Source organism: Daucus carota, chromosome 4 (assembly GCF_001625215.2).
Source record: "Daucus carota subsp. sativus chromosome 4, DH1 v3.0, whole genome shotgun sequence".
In the NCBI taxonomy this organism is placed as follows: domain Eukaryota; kingdom Viridiplantae; phylum Streptophyta; class Magnoliopsida; order Apiales; family Apiaceae; genus Daucus; species Daucus carota.
The window spans coordinates 6,129,128-6,146,952 of record NC_030384.2 but is presented as its reverse complement, the minus strand read 5'-3'; the positions used below and the strand labels follow the sequence as shown (position 1 = coordinate 6,146,952).

Below are 17,825 nucleotides of genomic sequence, written 5' to 3'. Positions count from 1 at the left end.
GGAGCCATTTCCAGGTTGTGAATCCTTCTTGGAAGGTAAAATGACCAATAGGCCTTTCAAGGCAAAGGGGAATAGAGCCAAAGAAGTGTTAGGATTGGTTAACTCTGATTTATGTGGACCCATGAATATCCAAGCAAGAGGTGGTTATGAGTATTTCGTCACTTTCATTGACGATTATTCTAGATATGGGTACGTTTATTTGTATTCTAATCAGGTCTGGGAGCTCATGGAACCACCCAAAGGTGTAAAACATATTGGATGTAAGTGGATCTACAAGAAAAAGAGGGGATCAAACAAAAAAGTGAAAGCTTGAAAAGCAAGACTTGTTGCGAAAGGGTATACTCAGAAAGAAGGTATCGATTATGAGGAAACCTTTTCGCCGGTAGTCATGCTTAAGTCAATCCGTATTCTTTTATCTATAGCAGCTCATCTCGATTATGTAAGCTGAAGAGGTCTATTTATGGACTTAAACAAGCTTCTAAGTATTGGAACATTCGCTTTGATCAGGCAGTTTAGTCGTATGGATTTGATCAATGTCCAAGCGAAGCATGCGTGTATAAGAGATGTGAGGGAAATTCAGTGGTTTTTCTAGTGCTTTATGTTGATGACATTTTACTCATTGGAAACAATCTTAAGATGTTGTCTTCAATAAAGGCATGGTTGTTCCAACAATTTGAAATGAAGGACTTAGGTGAAGCAGCATACATCCTTGGGATCAAACTTATAAGGGATCGCAAGAAAAGGATGTTGGCTTTATCTCAGGAGCCCTACATAGATGACATATTAGCTCGTTTTAACATGCGGGACTCCAAGAAGGGTAATTTACCCGACATAAAGTTACTCTATCAAAGAGTCACTATCCTTCGACACCTGAGGAGATAGAGAACATGAAGGCAGTTCCTTATGCTTCGGCATGTGGAAGCCTAATGTATGCAATATTATGTACGAGGCCTGATATCGGCTTTGCCGTGGGCACGGTTAGCAGATACCTGTCAAACCCAGGATGGGAACATTGGAGTGCTGTAAAAGCAATACTCAAGTACCTGCGAAGGACTAAGGAGTATATGTTAGTTTACAAGTCCTCTGATTTATTGCCTCTGGGATATACCGATTCGGATTTCCAGACAGATAAGGATAAGAGAAAGTGCACCTCGGGATGTGTTTTTACTTTGGGAGGTGGCGCCGTAATATGGAGGAGTGTGAAGCAGAAATGCATCACAGACTCAACCATGGAAACCGAATATGTGGCAACCTCTGAGGCAGCCAAAGAGGCTATATGGTTCCGAAACTTCCTGCTGGATTTGGATGTGGTTCCTAATCTGCCACAGCAAATCATGATTTATTGTGATAACACTGGTGCTGTGGCAAATACCAAGGAACCGGGGGCCCATAAGGCAGCGAAACACATAGAGCGTAAGTATCACCTCATACGACAGTTCGTTAAGCGAGGAGATATCATTGAGGCTGATATAGCATTGAAGGATAACCGGGCAGATCCTTTCACGAAGAGCTTACCACCTAAGGCTTTTCAGGAGCACGTGGAAGCGATAGGAGTCAGATACTTGGTCACATAGTTGTTATAGTTGATAGTGGATTGCTTGTAATAAACACTGATATACTCAAAGAATATCTTGAGTATAAGTGGGAGATTGTTAGGGTTATACTGAAATATTCGTTTGAAGTATATAACAATTATTTGAGAATCTTGAATGCATGTTTTCACATTGTCTGTATATTATGTATTGTAGACAATCTAGTATCAAATGGGATAGTAGAAGATTAGATTGTCAAATTCCTTATATAATATAATAAAGGTTCACAATCTAAATGATGTTAGACAAACCATTGGAACGACTGAAGTATTATGTGGAAATAGTTTATCTTGACTATTGAATAATACTTATATACTTTGTGTATATTGAACGGGATCAAAATAGTAAAATAATTGTTTCTTTAATTCTGACAATAAAGAACTAAGATTCTACGATGTTATTATTGGTGAGGTTCTTAATCCGGATATAGTGATTGACACTTGTATTTAATGCACATGCCTTGACTCATAAGTTAAGTAATTTATTTTAAATTACGAATTTATTTATTGGGCAATGACATAATATACAGAGTGGGATATTGACTATAAAAGGAAACCATGTCCGAAAAATATATTCGGGTGATGATGTCCTTTTGAAAGCTCGTAAAGATGATTAAGCTTTAGTCCTGCAGGCAGATTTGTTCTTGCATAATTATAAGGTTGAGTGGATGATCAAGGATAAAAGATATTGATTAAATTAATTGTCAGAAATTAATTTAATTAATGGACATGCGATATCTTAAACATGGGGAATTTATAAGCAATTAATATGGGAGCCGAATTAAATAATTAATTTACGGAATTAGGAAAGGTAGTGCAAATATTAATTCTTTAGTGGATTGAATTAAAATTTAATGACATTGGGGCTGGCCCAGAATGTCATTGGAAGGCCTGACCTAATGGTCCATGATCCCTACTGTAGCCTATATATATTCTCGTTTTCCTAAAGCTGAAAGACACGCCAAAATGAATTCATCCTAGAGTTTGAGAGAGGCAGACGTTTTTCTCAAGGAGACAGCTAGGGTTTTGGGTTTTCGGAGCTTTAAGCAGAGGCACACCTTGGGAGATCGAAGGTCACACTTGTCCAAGGAGAATCAGGAAATACAGTAGAAGATGTGGATTTGAATCGCTTACGCCGTAGCGATTAAGGTTAATATTCTGTTCAAACATCTAATTAGTATCATAAAACGCAGGGCCAAGGTCCGATTGTTCCTACACTTTTTGCTCATTAATGTTGTTGTTTATTATAACCCCCAAGTGAAACCCGAAGATGGCACGATTCAAGCAAACCGCCCGTAAGACTTGTAGGGGATCAGGGTATGACTATCGCTGATTGATTGAGCTGGTTGGGAACTTATAGTTCCCTATTCTCTTTAAACTTTTGGGATCCAAATCCTGTAGTAATATGACTTCGACATATTTTTTGTTTGTAATAATTTAGATGTTGTTCATACTCATTCTTGGTGATTCAGGGGATCGTGGATTTAGACTTGTAGTTTAATATTTTAAGATCCCGTAGTACTTTATTGTTTATTATATTATGAATGCTTTTGCTCAGTTAGTATTGTGGGTCCGTCACATGTTGTTTTAGAACTAATCTTAATTTATATTATAAAATTATTAAAATTTAGTTGAGTAACTTGAACATATACACACACATATAGAAGATAACATCATAATAAATTATCTATCTATATAATATATATTTGTAATTCTATGTAATATATTTTTATATATTAGAAAATAGTGGGGCGGGGCGGTTTGAACCGCGCTTGTATAATGTCAAACCCCAACCCGCACTGCACCGCGCGGTTTGTTAAAAATTCAACCCGCAACCGCACCACGATGAATGAAAACCTCATTTTGCGGTGTGGGGCGGAGCGGTGCGGGCAGTTTATGCGGTTCGTGCGGTTTGATGAGCACCCCTACTTTTGAGAACCAAGGGCTTCGCTTCTAAAGCTAAAGCTGATGCTGATCCTGATGATGAGATTGTTTCTTACTGCACGAGAAAGAAGATTGCTCATTACTTCAGGAAAATGAAGCATGTAACAAGATCACAGCCATCAGACGTTAGGGAAGACCCGGTGGATACAAAAGTACAATTTCAGTTGTCTTTGGCTCGTGAAAGAAAGAAATATGGTGAATCCACCAGATCTCCAGAGCCTACTCAGAATAAGTCGTCAACTACTATAATTCACTATTCAGATGTAGAAGAAGGAGAAGTCAATCACTCTGAGTGAATAGATTGATTAGGATATTTTTAATATATGTTCAAAAGACATCCTTTTGTAATCTATTATTATTCTGGTTTAATGTTTAATGTAATACCAGAAACTTTTTCAATTTAGGTTTCAATGTTTAATCCTTTGCCTTATTAGTTAGTTGAGTTAACCTCTAGGAAATTTGCATGTTATGTTAACAAACAAGTAGGGGAGATTGAAAGGCATATGTTCAGCCTATTTGTATTTAAAGAGGTACAACTCACTTAGATAAGAAAGCACAGTAAATAGCAAGTAACCGGAATCCGTACGAAGAACGTCAAATGAATTATTGGAATTATATGCAGAAGAATTCCAGGATGCTGTTGCACACCACTAAAAGAAGTTCATTAATATGTTCAAGCCTCAGTGCCCAAATAATCTTTTGTGGCACGTCCAGGAGTTTTGAAGGTAAAAAGTTTCTATACTTTATTTATTCAGAAGATTCCAATTTGTTTCCACTTACGAAGAAGAACTTACAAGACGAATACTCGACGAACAAGCCCCAGCTTAATTGTTTTATTAACGAAGACTATTTGATTCAGTTAGATGAAGATGAACCAAACAGTATATTTGTGTGTCATCTACTCAGATTCAATACTCAACGTCAAGCAAAGATGGTCGTTAAATTGATTAACAATTCAAGACGAAGATATAAAAGATTGAAAAAAGACATAAGGCTTCTCTGTTGAAGGAAAGATGTTTAAGTATTACATAAAATATTATTTCACATCTCATATAATTATATTAATTGTGTAATTCGTTTATTAAATTAATTCACTCTTGGATTAATTTAATTTATGAATCTATGCAATTAGTTTAATTAAGTGAATGATTTTCTATTAAATATTTGTTAAAACATGCGATTAAAGTTGCTAATATTCTAGGTAGGAATAAGTCAAGTATCCTGGGTTATTTGAAAGATAAAGTTGTTGCGCAAATTCGAACTTGGGATGCGAAAACGAAATCAAGAGCAGGGAAAGAGATTATGGTAAGGTCTGTGGCTCAATCCCTTCCAGCATTTCCTATGAATGTGTTCTTGTTGCCATTGGATATCACGAAAGATATTGAGAGAACTCTCTCCAAATTCTGGTGGAAATCCTCTCAGAGTAGTAATTCAGATTTATGCTGGATGAGTTGGGACAAAATGGCCAGGCATAAGTCGACTTGTGGTTTGGTCTTCAAAAATTTTAGAGACTTTAATTTAGCCATGTTGGGCAAACAAGCATGGAGATACCTGTGCAGCCTTCCAGTTTGGTGACAAGGGTATACATGGTGAGATACTTTGAAGGAACGGATTTTTTATATGCTAAGTTGGGAAATAATCCTAGCTATATCTGGCGCAGCATTTTAAAAGCTAGAAATGTGATAATTGCGGGAACTAGATGGAGGCTGGGATCAAGGGAAAGAATTCCCAACATGGGACAACCATGGCTTTTACAGGAAGATAACCCATATATCACCTCTAGTGGTATGGTTCTGGAAAATAACACAGTGGCATCTCTTATGTTCACGGACAAAAAAGAGTGGGACATTGACGTCATCAAGGACTTGTTTAACGATAGAGATCAAAGTTGTTTTTTGAGCATTCCAGTGGTTGCTGACAATGATGACGATACGTTGTTCTAGAGGTTCAAACAGAGTGGAAATTACTCGGTAAAAAGTGTGTATAAATTCCTTCAAGAACGGAAAGGGCTCTGGAGGGTGAAGGATAACAGTTCTATTTGGAAGCTGTTGTGGAAGGTTAAAGCCCCAGCAAAGTGTTTAAACCTGGTTTGGAGGGCTCTATCAAAGTGTTTACCTACGTTGTCCCAACTGCAACAAAAACAGGTCAATGTGCAAGGGTGGTGTCCAGTGTGCTTGAATAATATCGAGACTATAACGCACGCGTTAGTAGATTGCCCGTTTGCTGAGAACTGTTGGAGGAGTCTAAATAAAGATCTCAGAGGTAGCGAAGGTTGCGAGTTTGCAGCTTTGTTAGAAAACTCATTTGCAAGGTGTGATCTGGATCAACGGGAAGAGATGGTAACTTTATGTTGGGCGTTATGGCGAGCAAGAAATGATACAGTGTGGAACCAAAAAACATCTACGGTCAACAGAGTAGTTGCTTAAACAAAGCAGTACCTTACACAGTGGAAAGCGGCCCAAGGGAGGACTTTTATTGCTCCTCTCCAACCTCTTATCGAAGGAGATGGAGTTGTTACTTAGGTAAAACCTCAACCGAATGTAGTTAAGGTATCAGTTGACGCGTCTATAATTGCTGAACGAGAGAAAATAGGTTTTGGTTTCGTGGCGAGGAATTCAGCAGGTGAGCTTATTGAGGCAAAAACAGTGGTTCATAACAGGCTAACCTCTCCAATAACAACAGAAGCCATGGCTATGAAGGAGGTTCTGAGTTGGATAGCAAGTAGGCGATGGCCGATAGTGTCATTGGAGTCGGACTGTCTGGTGGTGATCCAAGCTGTTCGCAGTAAGACTCCTATGAGATCACACTTTGGGATGATTGTGAGGATTTCCGCAGGTTGCTAAGTCAGTCAAACAATATTAGTTCGTATTTTGGTAAACGGTGTGCAAACATGGTAGCTCTTAATCTTGCCAGAGTAGCATGTTTTTATCCAGATCGTAGTTTTGATAGTGTTTCTCTTCCATGGGAGATTCAACGTTGTATTCTGATGGATTTGGTTGATTAATTTTATTCCCCAGGCTTTCGTCAAAAAAAACCCTCTTAAATAGCTCGACAAGACAAACTCAGAGTTTGTCCTACCGAGTCGTTTTGTAATCTTTAAGGGCACGTCTAGACAAACACTATGTTTGTCCTGCCGAGCCTTTTAGAGGTTGCTAAGTATTGTGCCAAGACAAAGTAAAACATTGTCCTACCGAATTCATTTGGAAGACTACCAAGACAATTGTATTAACCATATTGTCCTACCCAACTATTCAGGGGCTGCCAAGACAATGATCCCTATTATCCTACCGTTTTGCTTGGCAGGTTATTCTTTCAATTATCCTGCCGAGCCAAGTGTTGTCTTGCCCTTCTTTGTTTTGTCTTACCTTGCATGTATATGTCTTTCCCTTCATTCTCTTACAAGTTCAAATGGTTGCCTATAAATATTGACTTCTATTCTTCATTTTAAAGTATTCATCACTTTGTAAACCTTGATCAAGTTGCTAAAATTGCTATTGCTATATTCACAGAAGTTATGTGCTTTGATCACTCGTTTGTTTTATATTCACTAATCGAGAATACATCCTGTCGAAATCATTCTACGAACATTAGTGGACATTAAAACTTAACCCCTTTAATTATATAACGACTTTAAAGATTATTATATTAATTAATTAAAATTTGGTTAGCAAGTTATATACAAATCAGATTTATACAATCGCTTCCGGACCTCGCAGAAGGTTTGTCCTACCGTGCCTTTCAAAGGTGCAGCAGAGCTCGGTAAGACAAACAATTAATTTGTCTTGCCGAGCGTATAAAGGGGTTTTAAGTAACCCTTTTATAAATATAAAATAGAATACTATTCATGTTATTAAATTAATTGCATATATTTATAAATTAAATAAAATCACGAGTGAATTAATTTAACAAATAAATTATACAACTAATATAATTATTTGAGAAGTGAAATAATAATCTATTAAATATTTAACCACCTTTTATACAGCAGTAGAGCCTTCCGTCTTCTTTGAACACTTAATATCTTCGTCTTGAATTGTGAATCGATTGAACGACCACCTTTGCTTGATGTAGAATATTTAATCTGAGTAGCTGACACACAAATGTACTATCTGGTTCATATGTATCTAGCTGAATCAAATATTATTCGTCAATTATACAATTAAGTTGTGGCTTGTTCGTCAAGTCTTCGTCTTGAACATTCTTCTTCATAAGTAGAATAAAATTTGAATCTGAATAAATAAAGTATTGAAACATTTATACCTTCTGAACTCATGGACGTGCTACAAAATGTTATTTGTACACTAAGGCCTGAGCATATTACAGTAATGAACTTCTTTCAGTGGTGTGCAGTTGCATCTTGGAATTCTTCTGACATATAATTACAATAACTCTTTTGAAGTTCTTTGTACGGATTTCGGTTAACAGTATTTGCTATTTACTTTGTTCTCTTACCAGAGTTGAGTTGTACCACTTTAATTACAAATAGGCTTAACATATGCCTTTAAGATTCTTCATAGCCAAGTGATCGATGGAGGTCACTCCCCTCATTTTATTAAAGATGGGGCGCCCAATGATGGCATTAAAAGATGAATATTTATTTATTAAGGATTTGTAACTTGTGTGGTCGATAGAGGACCTTCTCTAAGAATAACATCAATCGTTATTGAGCCTTTTACCTAGATTCTTGCTCCATAAAATCCATATTATTGATTGAGGGTTGTTTCCAAACCATTATCAAGAAAACTGATTTGGGTGTAGGCGTCATAAGAAAGAATGTTGGCAGCACTTCCATTGTCAACTAAAACCCGATGGACGGTCGTGGAGCAAATTTCACCATTACCACCCGAGCATCAATGTGGGGGTGGTGAACCCTCCTACCGTCCTTTTCAATGAACATGGTATCATTAAACTCTCCCTCTAACAACTTAGGGGGACTTTTCGAAATATTATGAATATTGGTGCATAAGAGGAGGATTATTGGCCTCCATGCATACCTTTCCATTACGTTCCCGGTGTCCCCTCCAACATGGGGTCCATCGATGATCACACGTACGCTTTTAACATGGGTTGTCATCTCCGTATCTGCAAGCTCTTTGTCCTGTTCATGAGATTGAGGTGGAGGAAACTTTTTATAATCTTTATTGAGGTTTTTAACCTCCCTCACAACCCATCCTATAAGATTCCCATTTCGGATCAACTCTTCAATTTGCTACGTGAGATGCCAACAATACAAAGTATCATGCCCTGTTTGCTCATGAAAAGAAAAATACTTCAACATTATTTTTTGCAGGGGTCCTCTCCCGTCTAGCCCGATCGTTTTTTGGGCTAGGGCTCGTCCTTTCCTCGGGTGTCAACAATATTCTCCACTTTCGGTTTCTATATCGGTAGCTATCAGGAGAAGGGTTCCCTCTCTATAGGTCGACCATAGGCGTCTCCACAATCTTATAGGGCTTTGTTTGTTGATAAAAATCCTGAAGTGTTCTCGGCTCATGTGCCTGAATGTTCTTCCAAAAGTAAAAACCCTTCCTTAGTCCAACGATCAAAAAGTTCTTTATAGCCTCATTAATGGATCCCTTTACCTAAGGGACCTTAGCATTAAATCTCCGAAAGTAATCATGGAGAGTCTCCTTATTCCTTTGTTTTATGTTGTCTAGCGTAGCTACTAGGGGATCATAGGCCATTGACGACTGAAATTGTCTCATGAAAAGGTCCTCCATTTGCTTCCAACTTCGGGTAACTCCCGAGGAAAGCTTTTGGAACTTAATTTAGGCACGCCGACGAAGTGAAATAGCAAAGGTCCCCCATATGCATGTTCAAACACATATAATATGAGGCCGGGTAAGCATCCCCGTCAAAAGTGAGTTAGGGTTATGCCTCTTGTTAACAGAAGGGGGAGATTCTGGGTGGCCCAGAGAAAGGATAATGAGCAGTAATGACCGGGAGAACATTCTTTCAATAAGTACCCATATACGTCTCAAAATTTTCACATTCAGGTTCCTAGTCTGTCAGGATCATTTTGGTTGCCACACTCATAGTTGTCATAGTGTTGAAATAAAGGGGTCATTTATCGATTCATCCTGAATCCCAGATTTGACCTCATACTCATGATACCTTTTTCTTTCATGTAGACATGAGTGTCGCTTAGGGTCTGTTTGGGCATGCTGTTAAAAATTGTTGTGTTGTTAGAAAAACTGCTGGGAAAAAAAAGTCTTGTTGTCGAAATCAGATAATTGTTTGCAATTTTTTTGATATTTGCTTATTTTGAGTTATAATATTAAAAAAATAATGTTTTTGATGAGGTTTGATAATGAAACCTGTTACAATTTTCTGAAAAAGCTGAAAGCAGCTTTTTCCAAAACCATGTGAGGACCAGCTTTTTCTAAAAGTAGCTTTTCAGCTAAAAGCTGCTATTCGGAAAAGCTGCTTTTAAATTTACCAAACAAATTTTCACCTACTTTTTAGCAAAAAACCGTTGTTGCTGTCTACAACAACAACCCCAAACAATACCTTATTTTCTCGGTGAAGGGACCTCTCTAGACCAGACCTCGGTCGAGACCACTTTAAATCGTCATGTCAAGACGGGTGTCGCTGTTGCCTAGAGGAGGACTCGGGGGTTGCCCTTGACGCTCTGTTTTCCTTTTTCAGGTTGCTTAGCCTCTATCTTGATTCAGAGATCATGTTTGGTCAGTATTTTTCCCACCCGATCCATTACGTTGGTAGACCTTGAGGGCGATGGACTGGGCCCGTGTAGAGAGAGTTCAAGGGCACTTTCGAAGTCACAATTTTCATTCCTTGTTCCAGAGCCTCAAGGTAATTGATGAATGAGTGTGAGATCGAGGCCTTGCCCTCCGACATTTTCAAGACTCCCCTTTCGGGCTGATTGTTACTGGGGACACTACTCCTCTCCTCATTTGAATCCCCTCGAGAGGCCCTTCTAGACTTATTCTTCCTACAGGTCATCCTTCTCCTTAGATGTTATTGATCTCCCACTATGATCACGGGAGTATTAATGGTAAAAAATGGTTAACAACAAATATGGGAAATTGCTTGAATATAGGAAGAACATTATGATGAATACGAGTCAAAGAGTGATGGAGAATATAGTTGATATTCTATGATCCTCGAAAAAAGGAGAATAAGTGTTCACTCGTGTTTTCAACAAGAATTATCTTAGTAACACATATGTACCCTATATAGAAGGATTTAAGCTACCACATAGTTTTTTTGGATAAAAATAAACTATATGGGCTAGGTTTTGTATGGTCCACTAAACCATGTAAGCCACCGTCAAGAAGCCTGTAACTCTCATAACCCAAGCCTAGATTGCAAAAGAGGATGACATGGAGTGGGTTGGTGAATGGAGAGCAATCTATTGAGCGGAGGTAGAGAGCTCGAGAGATCACTCATGCGGCCCGAACCGAGACTGATCATGAGTGTTCATGCCTTGTTCATCCTCTTGAGGTGTGGGGGAACAAAAGATAGTGGGACTAACCCTAGAGAGAGCCCATAAGAAATTTAGTGTATGAAGATCGGAACCCTCAATTGGGGGCCTATATTAAAATAGAGTAATGAGGCTTAGGTGCCTTATTGGAGAATGAGTCTAAGGGGGGAGACTCTAAGGCCAATGACTGCGGGGGTGACTTCCATGCTTGTTGCGACCCCTCCTTTAGGGAGGGCTTTATCATCTTTTAGGCGCTAGCTAGTGGCCTAATTTGTAGAGTAACCTAGAAGAATAACTAGCCCGTGAGACTTAGTCCAATATTGTTGTAATGCTTAAGTACTAGCAACCTTCATTAGATTAATTGGACGAGCTCACTTTGGTGGTACATATTATATTATGTGTTTGTCGAGGGTCATGCCAGTTTTCCTAATAATATATATAATATAAGTTCGTAAGTAACTCTCATAAGTACGAGCCTAGAGCAGGTAAATAACAATTTAAACCCAAAAAAAAAGTAATAGCACAGTCAGTTGCCTACAATTCTATGTTAGTCTCAATTCCTAACGACTAATAATTGCATATGATTCTATATCACTCTCAATTCCTAATTATTAATAAGAACCTATGTACATATATATCAACTAACATGGCTCATTCGATTTGCAGCCAATAGCACCAGCAAATTGTGTGAGCTTATCTACCATTGTTCCGGGCTTAGGGACTATCATTCCCTCACCACTAACAAACACATGTTTCGGATCACCAGATTCTACAAAAAATGCCCCATTTATCATCAAGTCTCCCTGTGATCTCCATACCCAATTTTTCCATTCACTTTCGGCTGCATAGTCTCTTTTCGTCACCTACGTACACAAATGGACTCATATTTCAACTTTGCTGGGACTCAATTCATAGAATTCCAAAGGTGTAATTTAGTTATGACTTACCTCTTTAGCATTTCGATCCACCGGAGCAATGTAGCGATTCCCCTGGCTAAGAATGGTGGGACTAGAGCTGCCACCAACAGCGTACATTAGATAGTGAGTGTAATCATTGTTGACTACATGCACGAATCCATATCGGCATCTTGGCATTCTTTGAACCAATCCATTACCAAAATGATTGAATGCTAGCGTCACTTGCATTATCTTGTCATCTGTGAATCCATCGGTAGCACCAAACAAAAGCACCTTAATATAAACATAAAACGTATATTAATTCATAATGTATTTAGATTTAAAAACAATATACATATTAAGGTCTTCTCCTATCTATTTGGTGCACCTGTCTAAAATTTTTTGGAATACTTATGGGATCTGAGAATTAGATTTTCACCTCATTATGTCGTGTGAAGTGGCAATTAGAGATGGTAACTGCTGTGGAAGCGGCAACAACATCAATCAATCCGTCCACGCAATTGAACATAGAAATGTGATCAATCCAGATGTGAGAAGAGCCAAACACTGAGATACCATCACCGTCACTCTTGGATCGTAAACCAAAATGATCTACCGAACTTCTAATCATTCCACCATTAGTTGCCTTAATGTCATGAACATGAAGATTATGTATAATTACATTTTTCACAAATTGTATCATTAGTCCAGCTCCAAAAGCGATGTGAACTTGAGCTCCACGCCCATCAATAGTTTTATTACTTGTAATTATAAGTTCTTGACTTAGTGTGATCATCATGTTGCATTTAAATATGATCCAAAGGGGCTCGGTTTGAATAACCGCATGACGTAAGGTTCCAGGTTTAGGATTAACCATGTCTGTGTCGGACGCATCTGTGACAACATAAACTTTGCCACCTTTTCCACCGGTCGTGTGGCGGCCGAATCCCAGAGCGCAATCAGCTAGCTTCATCCGGTTTTTATCCCAATTTGGATCACATCTCCAGCATTGATCTATAGGGTTTGTAGCTATGCACGGGCCTTTCAATATTTGTCCGTGCAAGCCCCTTCTTGTGTCATTACTACTCTTATCCGTTGCCCTTGATCATAAGACGCCACTTATAAGAAGCAAGTTTCAAAATGTATTGCAATGAAAAAAGATCAAGCACTTACTTGTGGACATGACTGTTTAATTGGTTCGTGACATGATGTGGATGCGGATCATAAGCATTTACATTAGCTTTCTTCGCTTCCGCAACTCGTAAATTCCATACCATCTCATCGTGTTTCGTGAAATTCATCTCCACGGAAGCAGCACACGACATTGCAAAGCCAACATATACAAAATACAATATATGCCTAACTGCTCCCATTATCATTTTTTGTGTTTAAGTTTCCAGCATAATATGTTAAACCATTCGACCAAAAAGAAGAAGACTTCAACTGAATTATTTTTCACTTGTTATAAAAACTTTAGACACGGGATTTACATGATCTGTTAAACTACGGATCAAAGCCTGCAAGGTAGACCCAATTATAAACAAAGATATGGATCTATTACATACAAATATGTGTTATTAACATGTTTGTTTGGGAATATAGGAGTTACAATGATCAATTTTTTTTTGAAAATTTAGATATATGGACGAAGAGCTGCAACATTGTTTAAAAACCACAAAATACAAGTAGAGAATATCTGTTGGAAAACAAGTACATGAAACGAAAAGTTGAGAGAGAAGAGTGGTGAGCCACCTCTTAAGTAATGGTCAACACTCACTGCACTTGTTTATTTTCTTAAACGGAATAGTTAATCGCTGCTTTAAGGACACATAATAAATCATAAATGATGATAGTAAACATTCTTTAATTTACATGATTATCAGTGTGTGTATGTGTGTATATATATATGTATGTATGTATATATATATGTATATATATGTATATATATGTAATAATATTCAAAACCATATTAAATACCAATCTATATTTACATTTGATTTATCTTATAAAATTTTATATTTATTAAGAAATAATATCTTATTTAAAAAAAGTCAGAAACTGTATAATAAATTTTTGTCAAATTTTCTTTGACAACTTTTAATTGTTTCATCTCATAAATAATATCGAGGCCCTGCATGCACCCTAATTTTTTAATTAAAATTAGTCTTCTAACTAAAATAAGCCAATTTAATATTTAATAATAAATTTTTAATTATTTTTATTATAAAAATAACAAATTGTAATACAATATATGGGTAAATAAAATATCAAATTTATTTGATTAATGTGAATATTTGAATGTTGACATTAGTAATAAATGTATTATGTTCCACTTTAATGCATGGTCAACAAAAAAACTATTCTAGAATTTGTTAAATTTGGATTCAACAATTCATTCAGAAGACTTGTTTATTTAATAATTTAATGTTAGGCCTTGATTTGAATCAATAGAGTTAAGAGGAATTTATATATTGATCAATCAAATGTCGAATAAGCAAAACTTGACAACAAACAAGATTTAATTTAACTCAGCTCTTATTGATCGCTATAAGAACTGTTACAATACTCTCTCAAGAGAAACGACGTTCTTAGGAGCTGCTAGGTTACACAAATATTACTCGTGTTGTGCTTCTTACTTGTATCTTCGTAAGACCTAATAATTTGTGTTTATATAGTACACAGCTTCTACAGTTACTAACTTGATTTACTAACAGAAGTATATATCTATGAATAAGCTATATTGTATCAATCTTCTTTCTTTCCTTCTCAAACTCAATATCCAAATACTGAGTATACTCGATACTGATCAAGAATCCGCTTACTGATGCGGTTCCATCAGTTGCTGATGCGGTCATCAGTTTCCTGTCAACTGTATTGTTCCTTGTCGCTTCATTGTGATAAATTCCTGATGCATAAGTGAATCTTCCTACATAACAATTTCCCCCAATTTATACTTTGTGGAATAAAACATAAATTCACTGATTCATTGATTCCAAAACTTCTTCAAAATTTTATGAAGTAAGTCATATCATCATCATGAGTTTGATTTCTTTGTAGCTTTATGCTCCAAGATTGATTTATGCATTTGTTCTTTGATAGCTTTTTTATAGATTCTGAATTCTTTTGTTCTGTTAGTAATTTCTTCTTCTGTATTTCTCTGAAAACTTTGTCTTCAGCTTTCTGAAAACTTTATTCTGTTCTGATATGAATAACCACTTGTATTTACCAGTAGCTTCTTAAGTTCATTATATTTTACTCCTTTGAGTTGAACCTTGTTTCTAGCTTCATTTTGACTTTCCTTCTGAGATAGTAACAACATCACTTGAATTTGACTTGAATTACTCTGAATTCGGATAATAACAAGATTTGTTATCCAGTATTTCTCCAAGATTCTTTTGATCATTTGTCAGCTTCAGATAAATTTTGAACTACTTCTCCCCCTTTTTGGCAATCATTTACCAGAGTGAGTGTTCAATCTATCAATAAGAATAAGAATCTGTTGATGCAAAAATTTGTTAGAATCCTAAATCTCTCTTTTCTTTTCAAGTGATCTCATCATTTCTCACAGTCATACTTAATATTACAGTAAAGTGTAATATCTAAGCTCTCATATGCATAAACAATGCTCTTATTCACACAACTACCTCACCTTTTGCCAGTCCAGGAGACTACTTCTCTCTTGAATCTTTTCACTAAAAGTTTTTCACACAACTCAGATGAAAAGGCTAAGTCTCTCAGTAAATTAAAAGAAATAAGAGGTGGATAAGAATGGATGTGTTCAGTCAAATAAATAGAGGTTTCTTTGATAACAAAGATCTATTTATAATAATACCGAGATTTTAGTAATGTACCTTTGACGTAATAATTCCAGGATGAAAGGCACATGTTTAGCCTATTTGTATCTCTTTAGTATATATTGCCTGAAGGCTTTTTGCAATGCTTTTTACCATTATGCCCTCCAACAATTGAACGTATTTACAGTATTTGCCATGTTTCATTTTACTTGCACGTGCTATCCAAACTTTACGTACAGAACATACTGAACAGATACACACTTTCTCAATTCAAATTTTGAATTCTACTTTCCTCTTCTTTTTTTTTTTTTTTTTTTTTTTTTTTTGCTAATTGATTACACACGCACACGTGGGGAGTCGAACTCCCGACCTCCCGCAAGGGGGTACAAGAGCTCTACCGCCACACCAACACCTTGTTGGCTCTTTCCTCTTCTTTTATGATACAAGTAGTACTATCGTGGATTTTGAATTTTATACTCCTCCGTCTCTTTCTCTTCATTTCCCTTTATTATATCGTAATTTTAATTTTGTTGTATATGATTATAAGTATTAGAACAATTAAACTAATATATATCAAATGGTAAATTTTTCAGATTCATCGAAAATGAAGCGCGTGATGAGGATCGGGTTTCAAAGAATGTGATAATTTCACTGACACTAGAGGTAAATAAATGTATAATTGTCTTTGTATGAATGCATGTAAGGTGTTTGATTAAAGTTCTTTTCAATTTTATTGTACTTTTCGAAAGCTAATATGCAAGTACATATGTGATAATGGTGATGATATGATTCAAATAATTATAATTGCGATTGTATATGAATATGGTAGTTGTTATGAAAGAGTAAATTTAGTTGATAATGAATACTTGAAAATTGCATATCAAGTGTATGATTATAGTTATGAAAGAATTTTTATTGATTTTAAGTGGTTTACCGTAGTTCCGAAAGAATTTTTACTGATGTGAAGTGTTTATACTTCTTATATCTTATACATATACAAGCGTGTTATGTTGCAATCATGTTTTACATTTTATAGGGAAACAGAGGGAGACCAGGATGGTGTCAATTGTAATGATTTTACTAGGACTGAGCTTGGTTGTGTGTGTATTCAGAAAAAAGCAAAAGAGGAAGAACCAGATTAGACTAATACAAGGAGGTACTATTTCATATAACTTTTTACTCTAATTTGGATTAGATCCAAATTAGATCCAAATGCTGGAAGGTAAAATTATATATGTTGCGTCAATTAACTTCTTCTTTAAGTGCTCAATCATGTTTCTACGCTCTATAATTATTAACTATCGTACTTTAGATTGTTCAAACAGTACATGCTTTTAGTACTCATCAACCAGATGGCTTCTGCATTGTTCCGGTATATTGTAACAATGGGCAGGAGTTCGATTGTCTCAAGAACGTTTGGTTCATTTGTATTGCTTATACTATTTGCACTTGGTGGCTCTATGTTGTCACGAGGTAAAGACTACAATTTCAACTATTGCAAATTGTCTTACTTTTAGTTGGACTAACCACGGTTATAGTATATGAATAAGTTTAATTAGATAATAATACTGAATTAATTGCTGAGATCATATTTAAAAAATTAGACCAACTTTTACTTTTAGTTGTATTCTATTGAAACATGACATCTATATGTAACAGAACTTGCTGTTTGAGTGAGAGATCGTGGTTAAGATATAGTCGGATTTTAGAGTCTTGGCATTTAAAGTATTATGACTTTGATTACAGGATACCTTTGAAGCTGAAATAAGTTTCAAATGAGAATACCTACGGTTAATTGAACTATTTTAGAGTGTAGATGAACACTTATATAACTCGACCAAATTCTTATTTTCAACAGTGGCAGGTAAAAATCTTACATATGTTGTTTTATCTCACACTAAATAGAGTAGATATAATTATTTCATTAGGTTGTGACTGGTGCCTAATTTAGGATAATTTTGCTTCGTACTCATTTACTCCTGAATGTGATTTTAAACATTGCGTGTCTGCCTGCACCTTTTTGTTAGTGTATAATGCAATTGATGTATCCATCATTATGTTATTTATTTTAAAAAGATTCATTAGTGTTATTTTCTTATACTCTTTGAATGGAATCTAATGACAGTATAGAATTGTTTGTATCTCGACTTTAAGTTCAA

At 36.2% G+C, this 17,825-nt stretch overlaps 1 protein-coding gene across 1 annotated transcript; it reads right to left on the bottom strand.

Moving 5' to 3' along the window:
* Positions 1–11,461: 11,461 nt before the first annotated feature.
* On the bottom strand, positions 11,462–13,513 carry LOC108192276 (pectate lyase). Its single transcript, XM_017372315.2, has 4 exons — positions 13,046–13,513; positions 12,312–12,972; positions 11,924–12,166; positions 11,462–11,839 (listed from the first exon to the last, which is right to left on the bottom strand). The coding sequence occupies exons 1-4, from the start codon at positions 13,249–13,251 to the stop codon at positions 11,618–11,620; spliced, it is 1,332 nt and encodes a 443-aa protein (XP_017227804.2). The 5' UTR covers positions 13,252–13,513; the 3' UTR covers positions 11,462–11,617.
* Positions 13,514–17,825: the final 4,312 nt, after the last annotated feature.

Excerpts from the sequence above, each read along its gene's own strand:
- LOC108192276 (XM_017372315.2), bottom strand. The coding sequence starts at position 13,251 with ATGATAATGGGAGCAGTTAGGCATATATTGTATTTTGTATATGTTGGC. Across the intron at positions 12,973-13,045 it reads TTAAACAGTCATGTCCACAA|GGCAACGGATAAGAGTAGTA; the intron begins GTAAGTGCTTGA and ends CTTATGATCAAG. Across the intron at positions 11,840-11,923 it reads TGGATCGAAATGCTAAAGAG|GTGACGAAAAGAGACTATGC; the intron begins GTAAGTCATAAC and ends TTGTGTACGTAG.